Consider the following 13,946-nt stretch of genomic DNA (forward strand, 5'->3'; position numbering starts at 1 on the left):
TAACGCACGATGCAGAGATTCCTGATGTAGCCCCACCAGAACTACTTCTCAAAGCAGAAGCCTGTAGAAGCACTGCCCTGAGCCAACTAGCTCTGTGTTACAGTGCAGAGGTAGCTGTCATGCCATACTGTACAACCCACAACATTGTTACCATCAAGGAACAAAATGCACTTTTTCCTTTCTGTCTTAAAAAATCACTTATAGAAGGGGATGAAAAAACTTTTAAAAACAATTACCATGTAAATCACATTTCCATCCCTCCACTCAGCACTGCCTAAATAAATAGGGGATACTGATAAAAGTGATCAGGAGCTCATTTTTTTCTAGCCACAAGATAAAGCTAAAAGCAATCCCATGCTTTTGACTTATTTCCTGAAAGGAGTAGTGTATCTCATGAATCTACTACCAACTGCAAATGCCATGCTAATAAAATTCATCTCTCATATTGTCAAAATATTACGCTGTACAAAGCTATTATGTATTAATTTAATATCTGATTTTCCCCTTGTTGCAGGATCAGGTCTCTACTTTATGACTACTGACACGTGAAGTAAAACACAGTGACCAGAACGCATTTGAAGTTAAGTCAGATTTTATTGTATAATAGACTTTTATCAGAGTGGAAAAAAAACAGGGCTCATGAAACCAGCTGCTAGTTAGTGGTTATGGAAAGTCAATCTGCAATTAAACTATAATGGTGTTACATTAAATAGGAGTGAGTAATGGCAGCTAACCTTACTCAATTAAAGCTGGGAATATTTAAAATATCAGTAAGAGTTTTACGCTGAAACCATATGATGAGTTTTGGCTTGATTACTGTCAGAAGGCCCCTTGCTGTACAACCCTTCAGGCAAAACACCTGCTGAGATGCATATGCTTATAAAGAGAGATTACAGACACATTTTAAAACTGATAAAGACTGTCTGGACTCAAGCAATGATTACATAGCCATTGCCCAGTTCTGTGACATACAATTCACATTATCTTTTGATGGGGTGTGCCTCTTCATGGAAAAATATTGTTTGGATTCGTTTACATGGACTACTGGACACAATGATGGCTCAGGAAAACTCTTTGTGATAATTGTATTCTTGGATCATCATGTAATGATCATGTCTTGGCATGGAAGGTACGGAGTATACCTGAAACTGTGTTTTGTGATGCAGGTTCTGTGATCTCAGCTGTGTCACCTTATTAGAGGGTACACTGCCTGAGGCCAGAAACTCTGAGTGCCCACCGTCAATTATTTAGGTGCACTGTGAGGCACTCAGAGAGTAACCTAGTTAAACTAGCAGAAGATCCTCCTCACGTGTCCACCAGTACGTGCAATGAGGAGGTCTGGGCTGACCTGCTCTTGAGCACTGTTGCTGTGACAGCATATACTCTACAGGGCCACACCACAGCCTGCACCACCAGCGCTTACCTTCACCTGTGACGTGCTTCTTCAGATATTCTACAGCACAGGTGGGATATTCAGCCATCCTGTTTGCTAGGCTGACTACACCATCGCGCCGACAAGGCATAAGAGAGGACATCAAAACACACTCCAGCTCCAGAAGGGCTAAGCGCTTGGTGACTGTTGGAGCCAGAGTCTCCCTTACATCTACAATGACAAGCAAAAAGCAATGTTGGTAGCAGACAAGTGCAGCCACAGCAGCTATACCTATGTTTTCACTTTGGCTTTCAGCTGCAGCTGCAGACCTTCCTCCAGCAATGCCAGCTGAACACCAAACCTTGGGATGCCAAGCGCTGCCTAGCAAGACGCTCTGGAGCTGACTGTGACAGATTCTGGCTACAACTTATGCTAATAAGGACAGCAAAAGTATTTTGTCTTGAATAATACTCCTGGAATAAAATTCCTGGCCTTGCCAGGAATATGGTCACATAACTGTACAAATACCATGCTTCCTGAAATGATGCCTTGGAGGCAGCTTTTGGTTTGCACAAACCCACATCTTTAAACACATAAGGTTGCACAAATATGCTCTCAAAAATGTTCTCAAAGCCAAAAGGTTTGATTTCTTTTTTTCTGACATAAATATAGTGTATCCCTGGGTACGGACATCCCTGTAGTAGCCTGGAAGCACCCTGCAGTCTGCAGTGTGAACAGGGATAGAGTAACCTCAAATGCAGTGTAGACATAGCCAGCATATCTGCTTCATTCTCTAGGCTCAAGTTAGCATTTCTCGAAGCAGCATCAAGATATCAATTACATTGCCTCAAAGAGGGAAAATGTTGCCGGTCTCATCTGTCCCAGCAAAACCCAGAGAGCACAGTCCTTGTGAAACTTCCAGGATCCCAGGAAAAGAAGGTAGTGCTACAAAATGCCAGGAATGTCACAACTTCTCTAAAAGTCTTCTCAGTTAACAAAATCTGAATGGTTGAAGTGTTTGCATGAAGAAATAAAATGGATGATCAGGAAGCACTTTCCTTTCATCATACATACTTCAGGAAAATGAGACTGGGAGAATAATACATTCTTATCCTCCTCTGAAGTATGTCTCAATTTTTTTCCCAAAAATACGTAGAACTGGATGCTAGTTTTGAAAATGTCATCATGCCCCAGGATTGCTTTCATAAATATGAGGAATTGTAGCCATTGCCAAGATGTGCTTCATTCCTATTTTTGGGCATACTTCGGAAGTTCATACTTAAGCAACACTCACTGCACTCAAGGGAAGTTGTGCTTAGGTAAGGACTGAGACTAAGCCTCATCATAACAGGATTTTCTGGATTTCTGAATCTCAGCCCAAGTCTACAGCCGAAGTTTTGAAACTAGTCCTTAGACTTATAATGGTCCACAGCAAAACCACAGAGATGAGTAAAAGTGAACTGTGGGTGGAAAATCAAACTCTATGTTGAAATTTTAGATGCTGTCATTCAGGTCCATCTCAAATGTAAATCTGTAGTTCAGATGGACTGGTTCTACTACTCTTACTCCTCCTTTACCACGTATCTTTGTGACAGAAGTGGGATACAAGTTCTCCTACATTCAGTACCAGATGTTTAAAGCATTTAAGATGAGGTAACCCTGCCATTCTCGAACACATAAAAAGCATGTATTTTTACACTTCATAAAATGAGAGAGTATATATGGAGGTAAGAAACTAGTTTATTTTAATTGCAACTAACAAATCAGAGACCACAAATATACCATTAAATCCACAGGATGAGGACCCTGGGTGCAGTCCCCCAGCAGAAGTCTGCCTGCCTGTGCTGGAGGGCAGCATTGATGTGGTGTAGCTGTGTAACCTTGGATCAGATGGCCATGAAAAGCTGCTGGGTGAGAAAGAGCTGTGGGAAGCCTTGCTGGAGGCCTCCCCACTTCGCTTGGGAGCCACATGCCACATTTAAGCTGCCGCTCTCGCCCTGGGCCCCCGCCTGAGGTACACTGGGGCCATGCAATGGCCCAAGCCATGTACCTCCATGAGTCAGACACCTGGCTTGACGTGGGACCTGCCTTGTGACTGCAGACCTGCCTGGCAGGCACCCGCTGACCCTGAGCGCTGCCAGGGGACCGCTCTGCTCGCCTTCCTCTGGCATGGGGCACAGCATGGCTTTGCCACTGAGGCCCCTGTCCCGGCTTGCCTGGTTGTTTCAGGGCTTTGCATCTGTTGTCACTCTGAGCACTGACATGCTTGCTCACTTATGCACTGGGAGTATGTTCTGGAAAGTTCACAGCACAGGATACATTTGTATGCAGAAATACCCGTATGCAGAAATTTTTATTTCAATAGGAATTTACTTCTAAATAGGCTGCTTATTGTCTTTCAATGCTGGCAACGAAGACAAGAATGTTTCTGATATGAGTCATACAATATTAAAAAAAAAGTGAATTCATAATTGGGGTATCTCAGACAATATGGTTACTCAGTTAAAAGAAGATTAAAAAGAGTCCACTTCTGTGGCCACGAATATTACTTGGGATTTCATATAAAAAATTTATATTATACTGTTGCTTATATTACAAAATATTTTCCTTGATTTGTCTATAGTGAAATAGTCCCCCAGACCTGCAATGTGGATAAGTGAGTTCTCTCAGTGGGAATATAGAGGCTCTAAAAGGGGAACAAAACCCCTATTCATAATTTGACTCTTAAGAAATTTTGTCTGTTCAAAGTGCCTGTGTATCAAATCTGTCATTCATTTCTCTAACCATTTCCATTCTAGAATGTAGAAATGGTGAAGTACCTAAAATTTTGATTAAAATACTGCTAAATTGGCACTTAAATGTTGTTTTATGAAACTCCTAACTGCAACTTTATGGATTAGGGTAAATGAATATCAAATTCCTTAGAGAGAGAGATATATATGTCAAAAGGCATCTGCAAATATCAAATAAATTATTTTTTGGGAAGTAAACTGAAGATCCACAGGAGTTCAATAAATACCAAAGAAAAGTTAGAAGTTGTTCTGAATGATTATTTGAAACAGGTTGGGTTTTAATGAAATTTGTGCATATATGTTTATATAATAATTTATCATTTAAGTTCTGACAATTATATTACATTTTAATTATAAGAAACTTTTACTCATTTTTATTACTTCAATTAATTATTGTTTCCACATACTTCCTTTGAAAGATCCCATCAATACACATCACATCAGTACCTCAAACTTTTCCTGCAAGTAAAAAAAGGCAAAATAGCAAGCCCAATCCCCGATACTAGTCAGAGCCATAGGATCCGAATCCAACCTTAGCTTTCAAAAATTGCCCAAATTTGAGTTGCTTGGATTCATGTGGTTTTGTTACTTGTTTCCAAGTTAGATAACTATATGTAACTAAATGCTTTATTTTCTTGACAGAGTGAGCTATATGTTCATCATTAAAACACTATGAATTCAACTACATTTAAACAGTCCACTTCAGAAACCACAGATACAGACATACACAAAACCAATCTTATTGTCTTCCCCCATGATCTACCCTACTTTTCACCCTATTTTACTTGATTTACAGTGCTATTATTTTCAGAGCTGCATTTATGGCTATTATCTCATTTCAATTTTTACTCTAAAATGACAATTCATTCTAGCTTGGAAGATCTGGACAGGCCAGCATTTTAACCATAGGAAAACAGGGAGAATCGGTGCACCCCCTGTATTCCTAGAAGCAACAATATTTTCTTTTTAGGGTAAAAAATAAAATCATCCATGACTTGGTGGGTTTTTTTGGTGGGGTTTTTCTTTTTCTAGAACTGAAATGAATGCTTAGTTTTTTCATATGCATGCTCATTTACAGAAATTCCCCCAAAATACCAACTGATATTTGCATCCATACCAAACTAGTAGGTTTCAATGTGAGAAGGGTGGAAGCCAAGCAAAAAATATGATCTGCTAGCTTGGCTTCTTTCTTTTTCTGCACAGCGTTATCAGTAACACATACGGTCAGTAAAGTTTCAACGACGTGCCTTTGGACGGGAATACTTGCGAAGATCTTTCAGGAAAGTTTACCACGAGAGGGAGCTCTCAAGCAGCCAGACAAGTTTGGGGGTTTTTTTCAACCTACAGAGGAAGAGCATGTCAAAATCAGGCAACAGCTAGAAAAATCAGTCAGATTCAATTAATCCTAAAATGTAAATGCATTCAGTTCTTTATGAAAAAAAAAAGAGCATTTTAAACTATAAGTATGTAACTTGATGTATGCGTTAAACTATATGTATGTAAGGAAAACTTTCCTTTGGAGGAAGAACCCTGCAGCTTCTACTTACCTGAGAAAACCTTTCTTGATCAATACTAGTAATGTAGGAGTTACTCCAGTAATACATGACTGCTGAATCTGGTCCTATTTATAGCAGGGTTTGCATTACAGGGAAAAAAAAAAAGAAAAACAAGCCCAACCAGAGACCAACAAATCAGATCATACATGTTTTTCCCTTTCCCTTCTAATTCCCATGCAGTGAGAAGTGGGTTGCTTTGTGTAAATGCGGGCAGAGTCTGCCACTGCACTACTGCAGTTACTAGTGGTAGTTACTAGGATGAATATCAACGCACTGCCTGGTTTGGAAAGTTGTTTCTGTGTAATGAGAAGGATACCATCCTGCACGGTTTTTCACATTCTTCAGTGCATTTACTCACTGTCTTGCAAGCTTCCTGCAGATAACGAAAATGCCATGACTTGTTTTGCAACAACAGAGATTTTGCCAGTCCAAGGCCAAAATACACCCAGCTACACGTCCCTTGATACTGCTGCGCAGCACACTGTGTGCTCACTAGTTTTTACTTTTCAGGTCAGATGAATCAAGTATTTTGGATCCTTTTCTATTTCTTTTGTATCACTGTTGCAAACAGTAGCACAACAATACAAAGGTAATTGCATCTAGATTGAAAAAGTGCTTGTAAGTATTTTAAATAAAAGTTTAATCAAGTTCTTAACAATTTAGAAAATTTTGGATTGATGGACTATTATGTTGAGCAACTGCATCCCAAATTTTTGCAGTGTGACAAAATCATTATACAGCAGCATTATACATTTACAGAGAACACTGGCATGTCATATTCCACCACAGAAATTTGAAGATAGAAAAACGTAATTGATCAAGGGCTACAAAACTAACCTGCTGCACAAAATGGATGAAATCATTCGCTTGACAAACCACAGTTAAATACTTCTACCACCAGAGACAAACATCTCTGCCACTGTAAAAAAATGACATAAAGGATACTAAGTTATGTAGCAGTGCTTTGATGACAGATTGATTATAGAAGACATGATAGACTACCATGATAAAAGAGAAGTGGCCACTTGCACATTAATTCTGACACTACTTTCTTGATCTTTTATTACTATTTTTCATTACCCATGGTTTTTCATTTGTTCTTCTCTGTATCACATGGATCATGAAAATTAGCAAATGAATCATAAAAGATTTATCAGGATGAATTATTTAATTGCAGTATCTCCATGTTAAAAAATATTTGACAATATGGAACAAATTAATGCGTTGGAGTATTCCAGTAATCAGGCATCAGTCTGACCCCCCCACCCCATTTCTATAATCAAATTGACTCAGTATGTACAAGAAAAATACCAGACTACTAGTTTCGACTTCTGACTGTTTTCTCAATAAGCATATGAAAGCAATCTATATTAAATAACAAACTTCAAGAACATCCATGGCACAAGCCAAAATGTAGCAGAGTTCACCGAGTACATTTTGAATACAGTTACATCTGATTTCATCTTTAAGGCCTTGTGAGAAAAATAGGCAATACTTCAGCTAGCTTGATACATATATTGCAACATCATCAGAAGAACTTTCCTTCCCAAATGAACTGATTTATATTCTGAAGATATTTATTACTTCATTATTCTGATATTCTTCATTTCAGAGGGAGGAATTCAAAACAGGGATAAATTCAGCTTGAAAAGTCACACATCATCCTTTTACAATTAATGTAAGAAAAGATGCAAAATAAATACCTATATGATATGGATAACAAAAAAATTTGCCACATTTCTGCTTAAAATAGTACAATATGACACTATTATACCTCCTGACTATTAAAAAAACCCTCGATGTACTGATCCCCAACCTATAAACAAATAAAAGCCTACGGTTATTCCAGAATACATTAAAAGGAGGTGACATATGATTGAAGGCTACCAGATCCAAGAAGCAATCTGAACATTTGCTTCAAGCCACCCAGAGTGGAACATCGTGTAGAAGTACCATCCCGGCTGCTGAGGAATCCAACAGGAATGTTAAGGACAACTTTCTCATAGATTTCTTCAGTGTCAACTTAGGCTACATCAAGTGTAATTTACTGGAACTTTCTGAGTGACTCATGTTTAAATTCACTCTATTTTTATTATTATGGCCCACACTTGCTATTTTTTGATACAGACTTTTTAATCACAGGGTTTTTAAGGGATTTTTATGGTTCTTTGAGTGACGGGATTACATCTTCTGTATAGGAAGGATTTTTCGGAAGGGGAAGACTGCCTGTGGAAGTAGCTTTTCTGCTGGAATGACTGACAGGCCCACTACAGATCGATAACTGGGTTGCACGAGGTCTCAGCCTGTTAAAGCTACTGCTAGGAAAGGCAAGAGGGTAGAAACTGACTGGAACAGAGTATGCGCTTTCTTATCAGCCAAAGGCATGAAGAGCATGGCATTCTCCCTCCCCAGCCTGTTTCTCTGTAAGAATCTCGCCTTTTTTCAGAACAGGACGTTACACATGATAATTGTGCAGCGCACTTGTACAGGATGGGGGCGTAGAAACAGGTTTGATGTGCAATTCAGGTTGGAAACAGACCTCGCTGGATTAGTGTCGTTTACCTCAGCTCCTGCTGTAATCACTCTGGCTGCTAACAAGTCATATTCAGAAGACTGAAGGAAATTTTGATTCCATGTTCAATTATGGGGCTTAATTGCTCTACAAAATATTATGCATTGTACAAATACACGAGAGTAGTGGATTTACGCTCACATGCTTGCATATCAAATAAAAGATTGCATTCCAAAGGAAGCAATCTCCTTAACTGAGAATAAGAAGCTTTAAAAGATCTTCAGCTTGAATGAAAATGGCTTCCTTTTGGAGCCTAGCCCACATCCCTAGGTATAAAGTCCACTAGGACTTTGTGAGAACATCTAACAACAAAACTGCGTCCTTTGTCCAAGCTGGAGGACTGCTCTAGATTCAGCGTTAGAGTGCTAGTCCTGCCTTGCTTGAAAAAGAAATTACTATCTAGAAGCTCTATTTGCTGAATCAAAATGCCATTTGTTTGCAGAGGAAGAAATGAACCAACATTTATTGATCCCACAAAACAAGATAATTCTGTTCAGTGCTAGGATGTCAAAGGAAGTTGGCTTGATTTTATCTGAACACCTCAGCGATAAAAAGGCTATTTTCTGGTGTTATATCAGTGTCCATAGAGTACAAAGGCAGTAGTGCTGGCAGGTAGTAACAGGATGAAATGTGCTGGTTTTGGCTGGGATAGAGTTTTCTTCATAGTAGCTGGTATGGGGCTGTGTTTTGGATTTGTGCTGGAAACAGTGTTGATAACACAGAGATGTTTTTGTTACTGCTGAGCAGTGCTTACACAGAGCCAAGGCCTTTTCTGCTCCTCACCCCACCCCACCAGTGAGGAGCCTGGGGGTGCACAAAGAGTTGGGAGGGGACACAGCGGGGACAGCTGACCCCAACTGACCAAAGGGATATTCCATACCATATGACATCATGCTCAGCAGATAAAGCTGGGGGAAGAGGAAGGAAGAGGGGGACGTTCAGAGTGATGGCGCTTGTCTTCCCCAGTAACCGTTACGCGTGCTGGAGCCCTGCTTTCCTGGAGATGGCTGAACACCATGCTTGCGCGCATGGCTTTTGCTTTACCTATTAAACTGTCTTTATCTCAACCCATGTTGTTTTCTGTCACTCTTCTGATTCTCTCCCCCATCCCACTGTGGGGGGAGTGAGTGAGCGGCTGTGCGGTGCTCAGCTGCTGGCTGGGGTTAAACCACAACAGTGAAATACAGTAGTCTAATCCTCTGATTTTACAGTGAGGCAACTATTTTCTCCTGTGTTTTCTAAAAAAAAAAATACTTATTACATGAAATGGAAAAAAAAAAAGCCACATATCCCAGCATGGCTTTTCGCCCTTAACATAGCTTTGTGATGTCATCTTTGGGTTGACAAAATAGTTTCAACATTTCAAGTGTGTATCTTATTATACTTTACCCTTCAATACTATTCACAGCAATTAGATTACCTAATCAGTATACTTGCTTTGAATCAAGAAAAATTCAGGAAAACTAGTACCATGAACTTTACCCTCTCTTTTTGCTTAGGATTTTCTGTCTTAAGAGACTGACATCAATTTGGACTATAATCAAAGGTGAATTTTAAATTACTTGGGTTTTTTTTTTCCCCAGAAAGTTTAGTGGACTGAAACTGTTTACAGTTCTTGATACTCTGAGTCCATTATCACCTACTCAGTTCTTTTCTATTTAGTCAATCTTACTAGATCAACAGTTACTTTTAAAACTTTCACAGCAAGAAATTTACTTTTTAAACTTACACCACCAGTGAATCAGATTCTATTGCACTGTAAAAATGTAACAATGCAGTTTTATTTTTCTGATATTTATTTTTTCCATTTCCAGCAGTTTCTTGAGTCCCATTTTCAATGAAAACAATTAGTAATTCCATCTTCATAATGACAGATTATCACTCTATCTTCATAAATGGCATTGCACACACAGGGCAAGAACTATTCAGCTCTATCCAAAATTATGGTTCTTTATACGTGCACAGGGAAATGCATTGTGAAAACACGATGAGCAGTTCATAATCTTTTTGTAAAATTATAATAAGCTTGAAGTACAATACATGCCTTTCTGTTTTAAAGACATCTATAATCTTTTTAATCTTCATTATTATAATGCCTAGGGCCCAATCAAGCATGGGATCCCAAATTTGCCACATCACACCAAAATAAACAAAAGGCTGCTTGCGGTCTTGCCTTCTGCTATGCCTGTGGACGTAGATCTCTCTTGTTTGCCACATCAATTCCCTGAACTAGCCTTCTGCAAGGTCACACAGATGTCAGTGCCTGGGACAGAAAGGAAGTGCAGAATTCCTGAAAATGGGATTTGTGAGAAGCAGGCAAGCGGGACTACTGTAGCACTAATTTAGATTGGTTTATACTGCTGTGAAACTGCAATTTGCAGGTGTGGTTCCTTAGTCAGTTTATACCTGTCTAAATCCTGTCGCCAAATGAAAGGAGTACCTCACTTCCCTGCAGCCTCACCCTTCCCCAGTGTTAGGACTAATGATGCAAGCAAGACAGTTTCAAGACAACACAGTTTGTCTAAGCTGAGCCTTCCTGACACAATGGCTATTATCGAAAAGAGGTCCCACCAGCCCTTGTCTGTCCCCATCTAGCTTCTGGCTGTCTGCTTCTACTTTCCCTGCGCCAATTCTGGCACTTCTTTGACCTCAGAGTGAGGCAATTTAGGAACTCGAATCAGCAAAAAACTAATTTGGGGCAGGGGGGGAAATAAAGACAAAAATTATCTCCCTGAATTTTTTACATGAAGGCAAATAAACACCAGCTCTGGTGTAGGAAAGGGAAGGATTGTATACATGACAGCAGGGGAAGAAAAGGACCACCTGTATCAACTGCATCTTGCAGTTCAGTGTAACATGAAACCTCCCAGTATCAGAGGGATGGTGGACCAACATCAACAGGGGATGTTAGGCTTCCCATGTCCTGAGTCCTGTGCCTCTGCCCTTAGGACCTGTGAGACAGCCCAACTCACTGACACCAACTTGGTCATTCAGCCCGTTAAATCTACCCAACGCGGTCAGTGAGCGCAGGACCTGGCACGGGAGACAAGGGGCCCAAGCAGAGCAGCCTGGGTGTGAGGAAGGGGACAGCAACCTCCTCTCCTTTCCTTCCCCTGCATGCTAAAAACCACAGTCATACTTTCAGAGGCCACTCAAACACACTGCTAGGACAAGGTAGAGGGAGGGGACACAGGACAAGACTGCCTTTCCCCTTTCTAACATCCAGGGGATTTGGACCGGTTTAAACTGACCTTGAAACATCACCTCAAGTCACAGACACTGCACTAAAGGGTTTCGGTTTTACACAGTCAATTCTTGGCAGTCTGAACGTGGGATAGCTACGCTGCAGAGTTAACCGCAGACTGCCTACCGAGTTGGCTCCCCGGGGGGCCTCTCCACCTTAAACCCGGGCAGCAGGTAATGGCGAAACACGCTGCAGGGCACCATTTGACAACGTTGGGACCGCGCTGGAAAGGCAGCGGGGCCCTGCGTTTCACCACAGAGCTCTGCTCCCCGCACTGTTCATTCTCACACGGCTTCCTTCCCTCTCGCCTTCGCCGCGGTGAGGAGCGGCAGGCAGCAGCCACGCTGAGCCACCCAGCTACCCAGACCCTGCGTGGGGAAGCAAAGGAAAAACACGGCGAGGCGCAGGACCCAGCACGGGGTGCCTCCTCACCCACCTCCCCTCAGCACTGCCCGACCGCCCAACGGCCCGGCCCCCCCTTTTTCCAAGGCAGCCTCCTTAGTATCACTGCCGGGAGCCCGCACTCCCGTCCTCCCGCGAGCGAACACCCTTCGCACCGCTTCCCGTTTCTCAGCACTTTCTCCTCTTCCTCCTCGCCCGCCGCCGCCTGCCGTCGGAGCACCAGCTGGCGCGGCGGGGACAAGCCGCTCACCTCCCTCCCCTCTGCAGGCAGCGGTGCGACGGCCGCGGCCAACCCGCCGCGCGGGGCGGAGAGCGCATGCGCCTCCTGTCACGGGGGGAGGGGGGCCCCGCGGAGCGCCGTCGGGAGCGCGCGCGCGCGCCGCCCGCCGCAGCGCGGAGCGGGAAGAGCCATATGGGCGCGCGCTCGGTAGAGGCGGGAGGTTGGGGAAGGGGGAGACGCGGCGGGGGGCGGGGGGCGGGGCGGGGCCGTCGCGCGCCACGCCCAGTCTAGCTGGCGCCGGCCGGGGCGGCCCGCGGCGGGGGGACGGAACTTCGACGGGACGGGGGCGGTACCGCAGCCCGGTGGACGAAGGTGCGGCGGAGCGTGAGCGGCTCTGTGGGGGCTCGCCCGATCCGGCCCGCGGTGGGGCCGACGGAGAAGGGGAGCCGAGCGGCGCTGAGACCCGCCGAGGCGAAGTTTCGAAGCTGCCCCGCGAGCGAGCGAGGAGGGGCCGGAGGCCGCGGCGTTGGGAGCATGAGAGGTCCGCCCCGGCCTCGCCGCTGCTGCGACCGTGGGAGAACGGGCCGGTGCCCGCAGCGGTGAGAGGCGGCCCGGGGATCGCTCCTCGGCGCCTGCGGGCGGGAAGAGAGAGTGAGAAGCGGCAGCAGCTTCTGCGGGGACCCCCTCAGCCCACGGCTGCCCGCCCTCCCCTGAGGTGCCTGCGAGCCCCCTCCGTCCCGCAGGGCGAGCTTTAGCACTGGTTCTCGCTCTCAATTTCCCTTCCCCCGGCGGGGGAAGAGGAGGAGCAGCGGCAAGGAGCCCTCCCGGGATCTCCTAGGACGACGCGGAGGCGCCTGGAAAGCCCCGAGCCCGAGGAGGCGGCTCCCGCCGAGCCCTCCGCCCGCCGGGCCGCCGCAGCCTCCAAGCCTTGCGGTGCGCCCCCCGTCTTCCTACTTGAGGCTTCACCTTGCGGGCAGGCTCGGGGAGGAGGCCGGAGGAAGCCGCCCGTGCCCCTGGCGGCAGCGTGCGGTGTGTGTGCGCATGGAGGCGCCGGGCGCGGAGCCGGGTCGGAGAGGGCGAGGAGAGGCTTCATGAGCGCCGCGGCCCTGCCGGGGATCGCCGCCTCGCCGGGCGTTTCCTTCCCCCTGCCTCCCGCCCTGTCCTGGCCGCGTTTCCGACCCTGAAGTCGGTCGGTTCGTCTCCGAAAAAACTTTTCCGCAGCGGCCGAGGATGGAGCCTGCCGGTATGGATTATTTCTGCGAGCAGGTACAGCAGAAGGACGTGGGCCGCAGGATGCAGATCGGCCAGGAGCTGCTGGAGTACCTGAGCGACCCGGTGAGGTCCTCCGATCTGGAGCAGGACCAGCAACGCCTTGACAAAGTGATCGACGAATTAACAGGATGGGTCAACTCTAGTAATTTTAAGGTAAGACTGGTCGGCGAGTCTTGGTACAGGAAGACCATGATTCATCATGATAGGGAGGTACAGAATTCCGGATTACTTTTTAATCAGACAGGGGCAGAAATAAAACTCCATCCACACCAGTTTTTATCCTTTCCCCCCGCCCCCCCCTCCCCCCAAAGAGAAATTCAGAAATTTCGGGAGGGTTGGTTAACATTTTCTTGCTCCTATTCCTCTGCCCAGAGGCAGTGATGGGTTTTTTGGTTTTGCTTTTATCATTGGTTAAATGTTTTTGCACATAATATTAAAAACACCCCCATACAACTATTTTACAAACTCAGATTGTGTTTCTTATTGTGAAACAAGATAGGTGGTGTGTTTTTTGGT

General features: G+C 44.5%; 1 protein-coding gene and 1 long non-coding RNA gene across 36 annotated transcripts in view; one reads left to right on the plus strand and one right to left on the minus strand.

Moving 5' to 3' along the window:
• Nucleotides 1-3,185: 3,185 nt before the first annotated feature.
• LOC129202150 (uncharacterized) lies at nt 3,186-12,320 on the minus strand. 2 transcript variants are annotated; one of them, XR_008575630.1, is made up of 4 exons: nt 11,663-12,320; nt 6,558-6,639; nt 5,995-6,093; nt 3,186-5,505 (listed from the first exon to the last, which is right to left on the minus strand). It is a non-coding gene; the product is annotated as an uncharacterized LOC129202150 (long non-coding RNA). The 2 variants fall into 2 exon arrangements; XR_008575631.1 differs by having other exon boundaries at nt 3,187-5,505; nt 12,094-12,320.
• Nucleotides 12,321-12,454: 134 nt separating this feature from the next.
• CLASP2 (cytoplasmic linker associated protein 2) overlaps nt 12,455-13,946 on the plus strand; it is a 147,972-nt gene continuing 146,480 nt past the window's right edge. For 12 of the 34 annotated variants that reach the window (XM_054815222.1, XM_054815218.1, XM_054815228.1 and 9 more), the window contains exon 1: nt 12,456-13,583. In XM_054815222.1, coding sequence (XP_054671197.1) covers nt 13,389-13,583 — 195 coding nt within the window. In that variant the 5' untranslated portion in view covers nt 12,456-13,388. Of the gene's footprint in view, nt 13,584-13,946 lie in introns of all 34 variants that reach the window. The other 22 variants (XM_054815231.1, XM_054815227.1, XM_054815237.1 and 19 more) reach the window with 3 other exon arrangements.

The sequence above is a fragment of the Grus americana genome, chromosome 2, assembly GCF_028858705.1.
Source record: "Grus americana isolate bGruAme1 chromosome 2, bGruAme1.mat, whole genome shotgun sequence".
Classification (NCBI taxonomy): domain Eukaryota; kingdom Metazoa; phylum Chordata; class Aves; order Gruiformes; family Gruidae; genus Grus; species Grus americana.